We start from the raw sequence: 16573 nt of genomic DNA, 5'->3' as shown, positions 1-16573 counted from the left end.
CTTTATATCGTTTATAAAACATAAATACACATTGACAGAGGCAGTGACATCGTGCTTCATGTTGAGGGACAGGGCAGTACTTTATAATATATATATATATATATATATGTTTGTTCATTTAGAAAAATATTGATTTTACTATTTTATCTTCTTCTTCATTGACAAAAATATCCCATTTAGATCTACAGACATTCATACATCATGGTATATATACTTTTATATATATACATGTTACCTTTAACTATGTAGATGGGTATGGACTTAAATTTTTTTTCCTCGTAGTGCACAGCATGCCTCCAAAGTTGCCAAATGAAAAAAAAATACAATAAGATAATGAAACAATAAGTATGCAGATATAATAGGAACATTTGTGAAGAAATCTCCCACTTAAAATGACAAAACATACAAAAATAATAATAAACGCTAACAGTACAGGAGAAAGCGGAGGTCAATGCAAAACAATGAAACACACAAACAAATATAAACATTAAAATATATAACGGTTCTTACTCAAACATACAGGGAAAAAAAAATTACAAATTCACAGGCAAAGGAAAGGACGCTTTACTCCAAAACAACAGCCCACACGTTCTCCCCTTTCGTTTCCAGGTCTTGCTTTTGTGCTCACTGGCCCCGTCAACCTCAATAAAGAAAGAAATAAACGGGCCAGGTGCCTCAGAGTGGACGCACTCACAATAAACGCACCTCCGCCTCATCCCCGTTAGAGAACAGAGGAGGTACAGAGACCACTGAGCCCAATGTTTAGAGGTTGTCTGAATCACTATCCCCAAAAAAGAATAAAAAAGAAAAAAGAAAAAGTCTGTCCTCTAAATAAAGGCATCGGTTCACATCTGAATGAGTGTGAGCAAAACTCTGAGCTGGTGCGCTGCAGCAAACATCTTCAGTTGCTGAAAGCGATGGCGTGAATATACGCATGTCGGCCCAGGGCGATGAGGCTCTGTGGTATGGAGGTGTTTTTACTGAGGTCACCCTTCCACACAGTTGGCAAGAGAAGATTTTTTTTCTGTGTGTTTTATTTGTTTTTTTATTCTTTTTTTCTGTTGTTGTTTTGTTTTGTTTCCTTTTTTTTAAACTTTTGGTCACAAAAATCCGTCGTTAAAATGAAAGCCATCCTCTATCCGGACTCCCTCAGAGCCTTTCCTGCTTGCTTCCTTAATTCCTTAAGTCTCTCTATATCCTCACAACTGGTGTGTCTAATCTTCATTGTGTGAACAACATGAAAAATGGCTCAGCAGAAGACAGTGGCATCCATCTTGCATTTTTTTTTTTTTTGCATGTGTTTGTTCATCAATTATGCGTCTGTGTGCGTGTTCAGAGTATTTAGCTGCTGTTCACTGTAAGGATTTGAGCAACGTGCTCCAAGAAAAGACTCTTCCGTTTGGTTGGGCTTGCGTCCATGTCCTTGTATGACAGGGTTCAAAGGGGGGCATGTTAGTTGAGCCGGCTTTCACTCAAGGTCCCAAGGGCTGGAGGGTGTCTTCGGGCTCTCGGGGGTCGAAGACTTCAGAGAGAAGGAGAAAGAGACAGAAGAGGAGAAAACAGAGATGGGTAGAGATGGGTCGCACAGCAGGTAGGCAGACGTCAGAAGATTTTTTTTTTTTGTGGTTTTTTTGTTAAAAAAAAAAGAAAAAGAAAAAACGAGAGAAGGAAAAAGCACAAGATTTAGTGGCGGGCTGTGACACTCAGATCCTTAACTTGCCAAGTCCAAACAGCAAATGAAGAAGCAGAGGGAAGTCGAGCAGATGAACAGTTAGAGGTGAGCGAGAGATCAGCAGCCTGTCTCCCACGAGAAGAAAACCTGAACAGAGCGTCCTTCGTCCCTATTTCAGATTTGCACAAATACATTCAGCGAGAGGAAGAAAAGCATGGAAAAGGATGGGAGCACTGGAAGAGGGGCAACCGACAGAGGGAACAAGTTAGGGGCGCTTGTGCTTGTCGGAGTGATCGTGTTGTTTCTTACTCAGTCAGAGTACAAGCTTAAGAGAATTCACTGTGAATTAATCTGTTAAGCCACAGAACTTAAGATTGGCAACTTGGACTCAGTTTTCGTAACCCAGTTTTATTCACCCATAATGTCCAGTTGCGAGTGTAATAGAAAACTAAAATATAGTGAATGTTAAAGGTTAGACCTAATGTGCAACTATTTGTATGGCTCTTAATTAGGATACATTTCAGAATGTGTAAACTCATAATCCAATCAGATGTAAACCATTGGTTGTTTTTGTTGTTATTTTTTTTCTCAATCGGTGAGGCTGATCGGTACTGTGCGTGTACTTCAGCCTCTACTTCCAGCGAGAATAATGTGCGTGTGTGTTAACATGTGTATGCGTGTGTCTGTCGGTCAGTCAGAGCGCCAGCAGAGAAGGCGAGTTCAGAGAATCGGACGACTGCTCGCTACTGCTGTTCCGCTGGTTGGCACTGACCCCGCAGGCTCCCTCTGGGTAGGTGAACACAAATGAAGATGTGTATGAGGTGTTGTAGCTGCCAATGGCCGCATCGTCATGGTTAACACCACCACCACCACTGTCGTTGACCATAAGGCATGGCCCACCAGGTGCTGGCTCGCTTGAGCCATAAAAAGAACTAGAGAACTCTACCTCCTGCATTATTCCAGGCTGAGGCTGCTGCTGGAGTTGCTGCTGCTGTTGAACCGGAGGCTGGGACTGTGTGGAGGCAGGATGGGCTGTGTAGGCAGGAGGCAGATAGAAAGAGTCTTCCTTCACAGTCAAGCCCACAATGGAGACAGGCGGTTGTAAGGCCTGGGGAGGCAGCTGGGACTGCACTGGAGGCAGCTGTGCTGAGCCCTGCTGAGGCTGGTCCTGGTATGGGATCTTACAGTTTGCCTGGTGAGCCACCAGCACAAACTCCAAGCGCTCTTTCTCCTTCTGTAGCTCTGAGATCTCTGCCTCCAGTTCTGCCTTTGCTTCCTCCAGTACGTCTGTCTCCTGTGGGTTGGTACAGAGGATGAAAGAAAAAATGGGGGAGAAGGAGACGGGAACAAGGCAAAGGTGGGTGAAATGGGAAGAAGATGTGCAGCAGATAGAAGAAAGGAGTGTTAGGTATGCCAATCTTCTTTGTGTTTATTCCAGTAGAAATACCTCCCTGCTTCCCCTACAGCCGTATATGCAAGGTGGCTTATAGAAGAGTATGTTAATTAGGCCTTAACTACCAAAAGTACAATAGTCTCTTTTGAGGACTGTAATTGTCTTCGCTGCAGCTAAACACCCATTACCATAATCCTCTCTCTTGTACACACATGCAAGCATTTATTACCCCACCACACGATGCTATGGGAGGTAACATAAAATATGCAATTATCATCATCATTCGCTCTGAAAGCAAGAACAGGGCCAGGCTCACCGACTGCAGTCTGTCTGTAAGTTCTCGTCTGCGATTTCGGCATTTGGCAGCAGCCAGCTTGTTCCTCTCTCGACGAACACGTCTCTTTTCTTCTTCCTCGGGTGTTAGCTAAGATAAGGAAGAATACAGATTAGCTTAAAAAAAAAACACTGGCTATTTTAATTGACTAATTTAGCTTAAAAACACCAAATAAAGCTACATTTAATCACAGCTGACAGATAAAAGTTGCTTGTGCCTGAACAGTGAACTAGCCTTCTGCCGTTTAGTAGGTTTGTGCAAATGAGAAAATACCAAAGCAAACACCAAATACACCAATTAATTACCCACCCACCCATTAGTGTTAGCACACACCACTGCTTAACATTACAGACACAGCGTTATTACCTTTACTGGCTTCCTCGTAAACAATATACCTGCAGTGCATGTATAACATGCGAGGGTCAACAGACAAACCATTCAAGCACGCAAACTTACTAACACACCAACATCTCCATCTTCACTCACAGACTCTTCTCGTGTACGCCGAGTTCGGGCTCTGGACTGACGGACAGGGCCAGCTGCTGGCCCTGGAGTTTCTGAACTCGGTGGGGTGAATCCAGATCCCGAGGAATAACTCGGGCCTGGCATGTCAAACGGATCAACCAGTGAAGCTGGTTGGGTCATGGTCGTGGTCCCGGTGGAGCCACTCTGTCCAGAAGCCTGGGATGAGATGAGGGTTGGCTGTACCATCCACTGCAGGTCCTGACTGGTGGTGATGGCAGTGACGGTTGGCACGAATGAACCGGGCATCTCACCTCCACCACTTGTCCCTGGCCCGCTGCCCACAATGCTCAAGCCAGCACTTGCTGACACACACTCCTGAGGAGGAGATGTCGACAATTAAGTTTTATGGACCAGAGCTCAGATCAGGTAGAGCAGCAAAAAAAATACAGACAGATACAGAAAAACCAGAAAAAAAAGCTGGGATCTGTGCATCAGTCCGATCACTGTAGCAAACCGGATACATTTAGTACAAACATGCACTGAAATTCTCATCAGCTGCAATAAAGATCTGCTTTAAAGTGTAAAATGATTTAAATTCAGATTTCACCTAAAACTATTTGTATCTGTTTGCTATTCTCATCTGACTGTAGATAAACTACAACAAGGTGTGAAAAACCCTCTGCTCCGAATGTGGCTGAATGTATAAAACAACAGCTGAAGAGATACTAGTATTTATCATATACTAGGAAAGTCATGCTAGGCTGCCACAAACAGAAAGAAGAATATTAACATTAATAATTTAATATGCCTGGACCCATTATGTTAACAATTACATAAAGAAAGGTTTAGGCTACCTGACGTGATACAGTTTTAAGACTCCTTAGTGATCAGACATTTTACGCCAGGGGTATCAAACTCATTTCACATTGTGGGCCACATGCAGCCTACAGACATTTAATCATACATTAAACCCCTGAAATATTTTAATATAAGAAAAACAAGTGCAGTTTTAGGTGATATGACTCAGTTTTTCTAGATGATAGAGAAATTCCACTTTGGGCTTAAATTGTAAGAAATAAATCTGTAAAATTAAGGAAGAAGTTCTGTTAGCTCATTGCGCAGACTGTCCTGCAATTATAAAGCTGGAAATGTTTGTTAGTTGACAGACAGAATGTCCTCTTTTTATTTATTTATTTTTTCTATTGTAAACTTACTTTATAAATCATGCATTTCTATAGTAGACAGTGAAAAAACAGGAACATTCTGCCATTTAGCTGTTTATCTGTTACTACTTTGGTGAAGTATAAATAGCCGTGGGAGAAGTACAAAAGCCATAAAACCTATGAAAAAAAATACAGCAGAAAATCTAAAATTTATGCACTCCTTCACATTTTCCAAAGCTGTCAAGTGGGCCAGATTAAAAACTTTTGTGGCCACTTCTGACACTTGGGTCTTCTGTTTTACACCCCTGTTGTAGGCCTATATTACCTAGACCCAGTTTCTGACTTGTTTCCATTTCTTGATATTCATTTAACCACCTTTTCCGTGGGATTTACCAAAGAGTGGAGAAATGCTATTTGTTGTAGAGGTAGGAGCCAAAACGTGTTAAGGTAGCAGCCTTGGATTTCTCATTATATAGAGAATTTGAATTAAAAGGGTGTTCAAGAATGTTTTGTTTAACTTTAAGCAAAAAAACAACAACAAAAAAACTTGAAATTTACGACTGTAGGTGTTTTTATTGTTAAAATAAAAAAGACGGGCTATTAAGTTTTCCTCTGCGCCCATGTCTAAAAATAGTCGTGGAAAGCTCAAATCTGTCGCTGGTATTTTATATTTCATACTCGGGGGAGTATCGCCGTTCATTAATATTCATTTGAAAGCGCGTTCAGACGTTTGGACCGACGGCTCTGAGAGCGACCGCCTCCACCAATCGTTTTTCTCTAAACGGCGTCTCTCCCGCCTCCTTCCTCCTCCTCCCTCACACCCCCGGTGTTCCCCTTGGCAACGCGACGTAGCACTCCAAAATAGAACGGGCATTTACGTCACGGCGAGAGGAGAGCGGAGCGAGTGGAAGGAGAGAAGCGGGGCAAAGGGGCGGGGCTGCGGCGCTTACGTCGGAGAGTTCCAGAGCGCTGTCAACCGCGCTGAGCACGTTGTCAACGCCGCCACCGGGGCTACAGTCAACACACAGACGTTGAATTTACATCCAGTCATCCCGGTCATTTAAGTTCTGACTGCAGAAAGACCGGATACACCAAATGTGCTGACTTGGTGTAGTCGGTCTTCTGTTAGCGGTGACAGAGCCCACTGCTTCATAAGCCATAAATACCTTTATATTCTGTATATTTATACAACTGACACACCATGCAGAGTGTGTTTAAGCAAAAGCACATGTCATAATTAAATGACAGGTTCATACCCAGTGATCGCGTGTCAGTCATATTGCATTTTTAAACGAATAAACAATCTGAGGTAAAAACGCTCTCCGACTTTTGTTTTCATTACATTTCCAGTCTGCTGACTGGAACTTACCTGTGGAGCACTGGTGGTCGGCGGGCTCCCGAAGGAGTCCACGGAGGAAAGGTACTGGGACTCTATAGATGGAGACGAGCTTCCACGGGAACCGCTGTCTGGGTCGCCGGGAAATCCTTGGTACATCTCCCCGGGGGGGCCGAAAGAGAACGCGACACCTGCAGGTACCGGAGAGAGAGCGATGTCACCTGCAGCGGCAGGGCAGCGGCACACACAAGAAGATTACTAAAGGAGGAGAGGTACTGTAATGAGAGAATGACTGATGTTAAACTCGGTGCACTTAACACAAGCCAGCTGGCGCTTGCTTTAAATTAGGCTGTTCTCTCATAAATGATGGCAGGCGGTTAATAAGTAGCCTGCAGCAGCGTGTTTTATGCGTTTAAACCGGTGTCAGCAGGGGAAACTGTCTTTAAGCATCTCCTATGAAGCCGTCTGAAGCGGACAGATGCTCCCGACCTACTTTAAAATAGTGCGCTTTCAAAAAGCGACTTTTGCTCTCAAACCGTTTGCGCTCACAGCCACAAAAAGTAAGCGTTTCTTACCTATGTAAGTCTTCTTGTTATTCCCCGGTGAAACGCTCTTGGTCTCTTTCCAAAAAAGTTGCATGAAGACTCTTAATCCAGTTCCCCGCTTTTAGACGGGGGAGGGAGGTCTACCAGTTCAATCTGCGAAGAAGTCCTCCCCGGTTCAGCGGTAAATCCTCTCAGTGCTCTCCGTTATCCGACCTTATCAAACGTGCAAATATACATCCATAAAGTCCGCTCACGGAACGCCGGAGGACGCTTGCTATATTACGGTGCACAGTAGCAGATCTTGTCTTATGAATGAAGCCCAGAGTAGAAGCAAGACATTTCAACGGTCTAGTCCCGCCTCGGAGTTCCGCTGACGTACATGACCATATTTGTGCCTGATGTTGTGTTTGGTATCCTTGGTGACGTTGAGGGATTCCCTCTGCCACTGAAATGGACCAGAATCTCACCTCGTCGACGGATAATAATAGACTTTCTTCTTTCTTCTTTTTTTTTTTTGGTCATATCACGGGCATGAGATATTTCTCACCGTCTGACAATTTCTGAGAGGAAATTTTAAGAAGCTCGGGGGTGATAAATATGGAAAGTATCTATTTAGGACTCTGTTTGCGTGTGTTTTGATTGGGACATTTATTTAGTCATAGCAATACATAATATTCCTATAATGTGAAGGTTTGTTACGTTGAAATCAGTGGCACATTTACCCAATTGTAATTGTTATTAGTCTGCTATATATTGGATAAACCTATAATATATATTCTGTAGATATTGTAACTGGGATAGATAAGTAACCTTTATTTATTTATTTCATTTATTTTCTTTATTTACAATATAATACGTAACCTGGAAAACACCAGAAGAAAAACAATGGATTAAGTTATGCAATACTCACAGCTCAGGACGGAATCCCGTCAACATGCGAGGGAAATCCTGCTGAAAAGTTTCTCAGGACACGCCCTCGGGAGTCCTCTGTGCTTGTGAGCCTAATGTTTTAATGAAAGGAAAGCCTCCTTTTCTTCTGTGCCTGAACACTCCTTAAACCCGAGGGCAGGTACGACGCCAAGCGAGGTTTTACAACTTTTAAAATGTATACACCTAATCTGTTATGGATTTGAGTGTGGGCAGGACAGTCAGAGAGCACTCAGAGAGTGTCAGAACATCGGTCTTATTCACACCCCTCTCCTCCTCCTCCTCCTGAAGAAAAAAAAAGGAAAAATAAACATTAGTTGGTAAACAGCAGTGTTATTCTGACATGTACAGTGGGCAGCAGTGACGGAAATCTGCGCCTGTCATTGCAAACATCACCGGGACGAGCACAAAAGTGATTCATTATTAAAGCCTACATGCGGACAGCAGTGGGAATGTGGCAGGTGGGAGTTTGGCATTGGCTTGGGGGGAGGAGGGTCGCTCCAAGGGCCAAATGCGGGAACATGGGGTGTCAAATCATGAATGAAAATGTGAAATACAAGGCCTACGTTTTGTGTTCGTGATGTCACACAGTGTCACTGGGCGGGCTTGCTGCTGCGAGAGGGCTACGGCAATACAGTCGGTGTGTGAAAAGGCGTGAGCAAAAAGGGAAGAGTTGGGGATAACGAGTTATTAGTCAGCGCCGCAACAACGTCAGAGACGAGGATCCACGGAGGACGCTGTGTCCCATCCGGACTGCCGCTACCGGTGCCGTGCGGCTGAACCGGGATGACTAACTCCGTCGATGCGAATTGTTCCTGATGGGGAATTATTAAGGTGAATGGCTGATAACGCAGGAAAGGCAGCCCACATTCACGGGGAAACCAATCACTGCCGACTAACATAGCTTCCGCTATTTTAACACAACATATATCTAGTCCGATTAAAAATACAGACATGCTTCCCAGCGACAGAAGAAGACGTGTTTACTTTTAATAATCTCTAAAACAAGCGGTTAAAAAGAGACACGGTGTGCTAAAAGAGGCAGGGGCCATGTGCTGTACACGGGTTTGCTGAATGTGTGTAGCGTTGCGTCGCCATGGATACGCCGTTGCATCTGACGCAAGCACGTATAAATTTGGTCTTTTTTGTTATGCCGCTTAGCAACCGGTTTCCGTGGCAACCGGCTATGGGTGACAAGACAGCAGCCGCACACAATATGGCTTCCGGATTCTTTCTGCACAGAGAACAGTGGCAGCAGCGGAGAGGAGCAGAGAGCAGTGCGGCGACTGTTGTTGTTTCAGCGCACTTTTAACCGTTAACGACCGTTTTTTTAATCTTCCTTTTCCACCCTGTGCTGCCTGAACTACCCTCAGGCAGTTACAGGTTCAACATCACTAAACTAGCTGTCATACCGTCCGAGCAGTCGCCGGTAAAATTCCCGACTCCATGCGCTAGTCGCTGTGTCGTTAAATATGCAGTTGGTATGGCCTCAGTTCTTATTTCGTGCAATAAACACATTAACTGTTACACAAAAGGTGGGCAGTAATTACTCCTGTACCTGCAGAAGTGATTAATTATGCATTAATTATAATGTTGTGAAACAGGTCATTAACTTTCATTCCAGTGAATTAAAGGTGATCTACTCAGCGTCAATAAGTTGCTTGGATCATATAGATTATAATTAAAACAGCAACACTTTATCAGTGAGCAGCAGGAATTTGCTTTGCCAAGTGTACTAATCATCAAGTAGGGTTGCATTTGTAAAGGTTGTAAACCTAATGCTGAAGTTTTTTCACAAGTTTCTTCATAGGCTCCATGGGCCTAAATAGTTAGTCACGGCTAGACTTTAGTCAGAGATGGTGTGGAGTTTCTAGACTGCAATCCTCCCTCCAGACTGTTTACTTCATCGCAAGTTTGTGTGTTTACAACTTGCGGTGGTCTAGACTCCTGCCAAGCTAGGTAAAAATGAAAAAATAGAAAGTGGTTGGTGTTGTCTAATGCCCCTGACGTGCTTTGTTTTGCTTGCCCCTGTCTCTTAGCGTATTTTCGGGAAGTCACTAACTTGCACTGTGCTCATGAGGCCAGCCCCTGTTTCCTTTTGGAAGGCGGGCCATGTTTGCTTGGTCTGGCCCAAAATACTTGTTACTAGGCAACGATTAGGCCTGTCCCACTTGAGAGCGGTGTTGTTTACACCCCTTTCTGGCTCCATATCCCAACAACATTGCATAACTCTCACAGGCTTCCCCCACCTAACCGAGAGAAATTTGATCAGATTTCTCCCCCCCCAGCCAACCAAAGCGTCTCATACTCTTATGCCACAGCTCTTCTTTCGGCCACTCTACAGTTTCCTTCCTCATCTTTGCTGTATTCTGTGTTTCGGCTCGATCGGTACAGCAAAAATTAAACTGCGACGAGGACTGTTTTGTCTTTCAGGTCAAAAACCCCTCAAAGCTCATTCTTACATGATCTTTAAAGTGGTGGTTCAGGCCTCTGTAGCTGCTTGAAAACTCGTATCGTCTAAATCCAGCAGTAATTCTTTCTTGGCAAAGTTTACTGTCTCCCTCCACACCTATGTAAACATGGCCTGTGTATACTGCATTAGCTGAAGCACTTGAGGTGAAATTAAAAACGCAGAGCCCTGAATTTATTAATATTTGAATCAAGATGAAACCATAAACTTTTGAACTTTTATTTCTGCAAAGATGCACGAGTTTCCTGCCTGCCTGTTTTCAGATATTTAACAGATTTTCTTTATTGTCATGGCAGTTTTTAGTGTAAAAATCATGAATGCACTCAGGACTACAAGATATGGATTGATACCAAATGCTTGCAATAAATCCTAAGTTTAAGGAGAGGACTTCAGGCAAACTTTGGTGTTTGATTTATAGTGGTGTAGCAGTCATGTTATTTTGCACCTCCACACACCCTTTGGCTTGCGTACTAGCTGGTTTATTCTTTCAGTGATGGCATGCAAAGAATGGAGTAAATGATTAAGATTTGTAGAGATTTCTCCGCTAATCACAGCTGACTGTTTTGTGTGTATCTTACGAGCAGAGGTACGAACTCGTTGTCCTCGTTGCGAGGAGCCAAAGATTGCCTCAGTGTTATCCTCCACCTTCTCTCGACTCTCTGTAGTATTTATGTTGTTTTTCAGGCTCTGCTTGTGTCTGATTTGTCTTCGCTACATTTGTTTGGCTTTTGTTTTACTTCACATTTGCTGGTAAACTAGTGCCTGATTTTCTGCAGATGTTACAGCCACAGTTTTTTGGTTTAGATTAGACAATATAATCCCACAGGGAGCCCACAATGAACAGTTTGTATCATGAAGTTAATGCTCACTGAATAGGAAAATTCCCATGACCTCCTTGACATCCGTGTGTGGAGAGCCAGTTAGATTATTTACACTCGCATCTTTTCCAGTCTTTCTCGTTCCCATCTCCGCCGCCGCTCGCCTTTGTCCTGTTTATGTCCGTGCACTTGTGTTTATATGGTGTAATCCTTGTGGCTCATTAGACAAGTAACAAGCTCGCGAGTTTACACGGCACACACGCACAGGGATGATTTAGAGCGGTATGTGGAGAAGGTAAAACATTCGACTGTGCATGCGTCACAACCTTGGTTGCAGACTCTTCTGAGACAAAAATTTTTTCACGTCATTTAATTTTATCTAGCTTGGTGGTATCAGGCTTCATATAGTTGTTTTCCTCTGTGTTAAGCAGGTAAGTAGGGCTATGGTTGACCATGGCACTGCTGACCTCCTGAAAACAGGGCCTTGACAGCACTTAATGATGAAGCATAAATTAAAGAGATGCTTGCGAGCTATGTGTGAGGGAGAAGTTAATGTAACATGGCAGAAAATGTAAAAAATTTTGGTTTTTTTCTTTATCCTTTGTTTTTTTTGTATTTTTATTTTATTTGGCACGCCATCCTAAACCACTGTTTTGCAACGACAACAAGGATAATGTCTCTTTACTGTTGCCGTACTATGTTCTGAGTGACATTACTTTTTCCGTTGTGATGAAAATGCCTCTAAATAACCATCTGTGCAATTGTACACGGCGTCAGACCAATCTTTTTTCTTTTTTTCTGCTTGTAAGTGCAGCCATAAACGTCAGCATTGAGGCACAGAAACAAGAGTGGATGGCTCTATTGTATCATGCACTGCATGGGAGTCGGATGCCTAAAGTTAAATGCAATCAGTGGGTTTCAGTATTCCACAGCTCTCTGTGACTCAGACACAAGCAGCGCGTCAATCCTAGCCTACTTTCAACAGGCTCGCTGCCAGTCAGAGAGGCAAAGTGCCAGAAAGAGGGAGGGACAAGAGCAAGCGGGTGAGAGAGAGAGAGAGATGATGAGATCAGAGGTGGAAAGTAACTCTGTGTGCCTCAACACAGTGCTTAAATGCTGTTGTTAAAGCCAGCGCTGAGTCATTAAACGTAGAATTTTTTTGCATGTAAACTCAACATTGCCTACATATGTGTCCACTTTCTTTCTCGCAGCACACACTTTGACATTGTAGTAAAAACACAAGTCGCGCTAAGCTGTGAGGCTGTGATAGCGAGCCAGCGTGCAGCACAATGAGACGACAATAAAACTGAACCGGCGAAATCGAATTCAACCATCATTAATTTTATTATTCACGACTGCGCTTTTACTGCATTTGCATGTCAAAATGTCCTCTTAAGTAGAGACATCACACTGGAGGAGACTGCAGATTTTATTTAGACAGGTTTGCTTGGTTTGAAACGAATCCAAACGTGTTCAAGTGCTGACTGTCAGCTTTAATATGATGAAACCTATAAGTATGTTACAGCAACTGCAACATTTGTAACCCAGTAGCCTCCTTAGTGCTGTAATAAGTCTGCAAAAGCAAATTACTGCCTATGTATATTTAACACTAACAGGCTCTCCTAATTGGACCCTTTTCTATGGAGGACGTTTACTTGTTATGCTGTGGTTTTAATTGTTTTTCCCGTCCCCTATTGTTTTTGTGAATCTGAACACGTCTTTCTACCTGCACGAAGAGCTCGCATGCCAACTTCATTATTCCCCCTACTCATTCTCACGGTGATTGCTTGTTTCTATCCAGAATGCTTTGTTTCACCCTGTTTTTTTCCCTCAGCTCACAGTCTACCCCCCTCCCCACTTCTTCTCTCTTCCTTACATAATGGCTGCCCTATTTTTTTTTTCAGGGACCAGTAATAGGTAGGAATAAAGGGAGTGAGTGGGTGAGGAAGAGGGATTGATGGAGGGTGGGATCCAATACATAGTGAGAGAGAAAAGATATGGGGGCAGAAGAGAGGACTGTGTGTACACTTCACACGTCAGGAAGATACAAACCTGCATGTGTCCCCGTCATCACCCTCACCTCGCCGGCCCTCTCTGCCCACACACTGCTCACCCTCTGCTCCTCACCCTTTTCCTTTTGCTCTTCTGCTCCTCACTGTATCCGTCTCCTCTTCTCTGCATGCTCCCTCCCCCTCATTCACCCCATCTCGGCAGTTTCCAGGAGTGCATCTGTTTGTCAACTGCTGAAACATTTGTAGGAACGTTCAGCATCACCTTCAGATTCACTGTTTATCTGTCCATCTTAAAAATCCTACATTGTGCTCTTTTTGGCTCTAGTTTCTCTCTCTGTGCATCTAGTTTTATTACAAAAGTCATAAAAACATATAGGAACATGTTTATCTTTCCTCCTTCAGGTCAGTGCTATGCCTGAACATATTTGACAACTAACCAAAAACCTTTATGTAAACCGTGTAAGTGATTACGAGCTGCGTAAAACCACATTTCCGTATGATGAGTATACAGACAAGTTCAACACAAAGTGCAGCAGTGTCACGGTATTCCAATCATGAATAGAATTTCAAAGTGTTATAGCTGCGCTATTCGAGTAGCTATTCGAGTATTGTAGGCATAAACAGCTGACGAAAGCAGTTTTTCTCCCCTCCCCTGTGCACACGTAGTAAACGCTGTTTTCATTTTTGTCTTGTTTTGTGTGTTAGTTACGGTTGTTGTCACATACCGACACCTATGTAGAGTTTGCTGCGATGTAAAAATAACTTCTCTAACAAACTAAATTTGGCTTGAATAATCCCATATGTACACACTCTACATTTACATTATTTAATTCCTTTTGCCGCTTCTAAATATTCTACAAAAAAACTAAAATTCTTACTGAAAAGTATGTACAAAAATGACAGAATTCCAGTCTGAAGGGTTTCTTGGAGAAAACTGATGTTTTTTTAAAATGCAGTGCTGAGTTCTGGCCATGATCTCCACTCTGAAGAACGTCAGATAGACTAGAAAGAAAGCACACTGCTGAGAAAAAAGCAAGACATTCAGTTGTGTATCAAAAAAAGACACAGCGATTGATGTACATTTGCATTGTTCACAAATTCTGTTGCAAAATATTTTATTATGCTGGAGTTTAATGAAAAGCAAGAGTTAGTTCAAAACTTACTGTAGTCTTCATTTACCAGCCTGATTTAAAATAAATAAATAAATAAAACTAAAAGAACATTATGGAATACAATATTTTTCTTTACATGTACATTTTGAGCTTACTTTTTCATCTTCATATTTTACCAAATTCCTTCTAGAAGCATGTCTTTGCACTTGACAGCAGTCTTGAAATTATATTAGTTATTTAGAAGCATTTATTAAAATTACCTTTCATTCAGTAGTCACTAGAACATATACATATACATGGATATAAAGCCACCAGCCAAATCTGGAAACAGATTAAAATCTTTGCTGACTTTGCCTCAAAATATTTTTTTTAAAAGCATTTCCACCTGTAAGTTAAATTTCTACCACAATCTTTGCCATTGTTGGATCCTCCCATATTTTTCAGTTCAGGATTCTTTGACCGATCTCCACCACAGACTGTAAACTCACATAATTATTTCCAAAAATGGCAAAAATGGTAGTGTTGGATTTAATAAACACACAGGCAAAAACATAAACATGTTCATTTATTCCCCATATTGTCGCATTTACTTATTGTCATCAGATTAGACATGCGACCCTCCCATCTCAGTACAGCCGACCAGAGCCAGCTAAACGACAACAACAGTTGGTTATGAGCCAACTTTATGCCAGCTAATGTTAGGCTCAAGGTGTTACAAAAATTGTCACTTTCCCTCTGATAAACAGTTTGATAACATTCTCACATCATATGACAGTTTATTCACTAAGCATCAGACTTAAGCTACAGCCACTCCAAAGAAAGTTCCACTAACAGCAGCAAATAACCGCGAACAGAGGCTAACAGATGCTAACAGTAGCTAACAGTAGCTAACAGCAGCACTTCTCTGACTCACTGACCCATATCAGGCTCTTTTCACAAAGTTTTGTAGTCTCATACAGATTAAATAGATGTTAACGCTTTTCACTCAGCATTGACAGCTGAGGTAAACGGTGGACTGAAAGCCTTCCACAGAAAGGGGAGAACTTGGTGTCAGATCCAGATCTGGTCCAAACATTAGAAGAACTGCCTGCGGCCGTTAGATTTAATGTGACCATTAAATCTAAATTTAATGGTTTCTGATCCCTTATGGCTGACTGAAACATGTTTGTCTTTATGTCACCTTTAGCTCAAGATGACCCCACAAGAGTGGATGAAGCTGCAAATGCAATGCATCTATTAGCTATGATTATACACCTGAATTGGGAGGGGTAAGAAAAGGGACCTCGGGTGACTGTAATCGTCAATCTACTGACATCTAGCCATGAAAATTTTTACACTTTCACTTTAAATAATTAGTGTATAGGGTAATTTTATTCTAAATATTAATTACAATGATAAACTAATTAAAAATGCTGAGCAGAGTATTGATTTGAATGAATGATTGTGCTGCAGGCTTGTGTCCTCGAGAGCCTGCATTCTGCAGTCGAACCGGACTATGAACTAGAAAGTATGAACTAGAAACAATGAGAGTCTAAGCTTTGTGTACTTAGCTTGAGAAACACCCTGTTTTAAACCCCACCTATTTTAAACTCTTTCACCTCCACTTTGTAATATGGAAAAATCTAACTGAACCTTCCTAGCAACCTAATGAAAAACACAGTCTTCAGAGTAAAAAAAAATGTATAGAAATGTACTCACATCATCAGATTTTGACAGATCCTCACATGAGGATCTTCTTAATCCAGTTTGAAGTTTTTAATTTTCATGAATGAGGCAGAAAAAGACCCTTTTTTTTAAAGATTTATTCTCATTTCACAACACTGAAAGCAAAGGCACATACTGCTTCAGTAAGTTTCTGATTCAAAGGATGCAGGATTGCTGGGGCCCTTGTATGTGGTCTTCCACCCATTGAAATGGTAATTGTTTGGTTAATTGGTGATTTTAAACTGGCTGTAGGGAGCTGGCTCTTGCCCTGTGACCACTGAGATAGGCTCCACCCCCCACACCGGGACCCTGAACTGAATGGTCGCTATCCTGTCATGGCATATTTTGGGACCCTGAACTGAGCCTGTTTGTTCACTCGTGTGCAAAATCAAAATGTTTGTTATACAAAAAGTTTATTGGCTGCAGGTGAAAAAGAGAAAGCAATATCCTGCATGCAAATAATAGCATGAGAAGTGGTTGTCAGGTATTTGATATTATTTCAACAACACTCAGCTGCTGGATTTGGTGCTGACTTTTTATTCTCCGTAACAGTGCAATTCAAAGTGTTTCAATAACCTCTTAACGACTAAAGGGCAACTAATTTAAATAAACTGACTACATT

General features: G+C 42.3%; 1 protein-coding gene across 6 annotated transcripts; it reads right to left on the bottom strand.

Annotated features, from left to right (window-relative positions):
* Positions 1 to 1059: 1059 nt before the first annotated feature.
* fosb (FBJ murine osteosarcoma viral oncogene homolog B) lies at positions 1060 to 7230 on the bottom strand. 6 transcript variants are annotated; one of them, XM_005742124.1, is made up of 6 exons: positions 6939 to 7230; positions 6397 to 6584; positions 3856 to 4239; positions 3382 to 3489; positions 2619 to 2966; positions 1060 to 1522 (listed from the first exon to the last, which is right to left on the bottom strand). In XM_005742124.1, exons 1-6 carry the CDS (start codon positions 7000 to 7002, stop codon positions 1469 to 1471), a joined length of 1146 nt encoding a protein of 381 aa, XP_005742181.1. In that variant the 5' UTR covers positions 7003 to 7230; the 3' UTR covers positions 1060 to 1468. The 6 variants fall into 6 exon arrangements, with proteins under 6 accessions (XP_005742181.1, XP_005742180.1, XP_005742177.1 ...); XM_005742123.1 differs by having other exon boundaries at positions 1457 to 2458; XM_005742120.1 differs by having other exon boundaries at positions 1457 to 2966.
* Between the last annotated feature and the right edge of the window lie 9343 nt (positions 7231 to 16573).

The sequence above is a fragment of the Pundamilia nyererei genome, unplaced genomic scaffold (genome assembly GCF_000239375.1).
Source record: "Pundamilia nyererei isolate P.nyererei 1_Seehausen unplaced genomic scaffold, PunNye1.0 scaffold00117, whole genome shotgun sequence".
Classification (NCBI taxonomy): domain Eukaryota; kingdom Metazoa; phylum Chordata; class Actinopteri; order Cichliformes; family Cichlidae; genus Pundamilia; species Pundamilia nyererei.
The sequence above is the reverse complement of the archived record's forward strand: the minus strand, read 5'-3'. Positions and strand labels throughout refer to the sequence as shown.

Excerpts from the sequence above, each read along its gene's own strand:
- fosb (XM_005742120.1), bottom strand. The coding sequence starts at position 7,002 with ATGCAACTTTTTTGGAAAGAGACCAAGAGCGTTTCACCGGGGAATAAC. Across the intron at positions 6,585-6,938 it reads TAACAAGAAGACTTACATAG|GTGACATCGCTCTCTCTCCG; the intron begins GTAAGAAACGCT and ends CTGCCGCTGCAG. Across the intron at positions 3,490-3,855 it reads ATGGAGATGTTGGTGTGTTA|CTAACACCCGAGGAAGAAGA; the intron begins GTAAGTTTGCGT and ends TCCTTATCTTAG.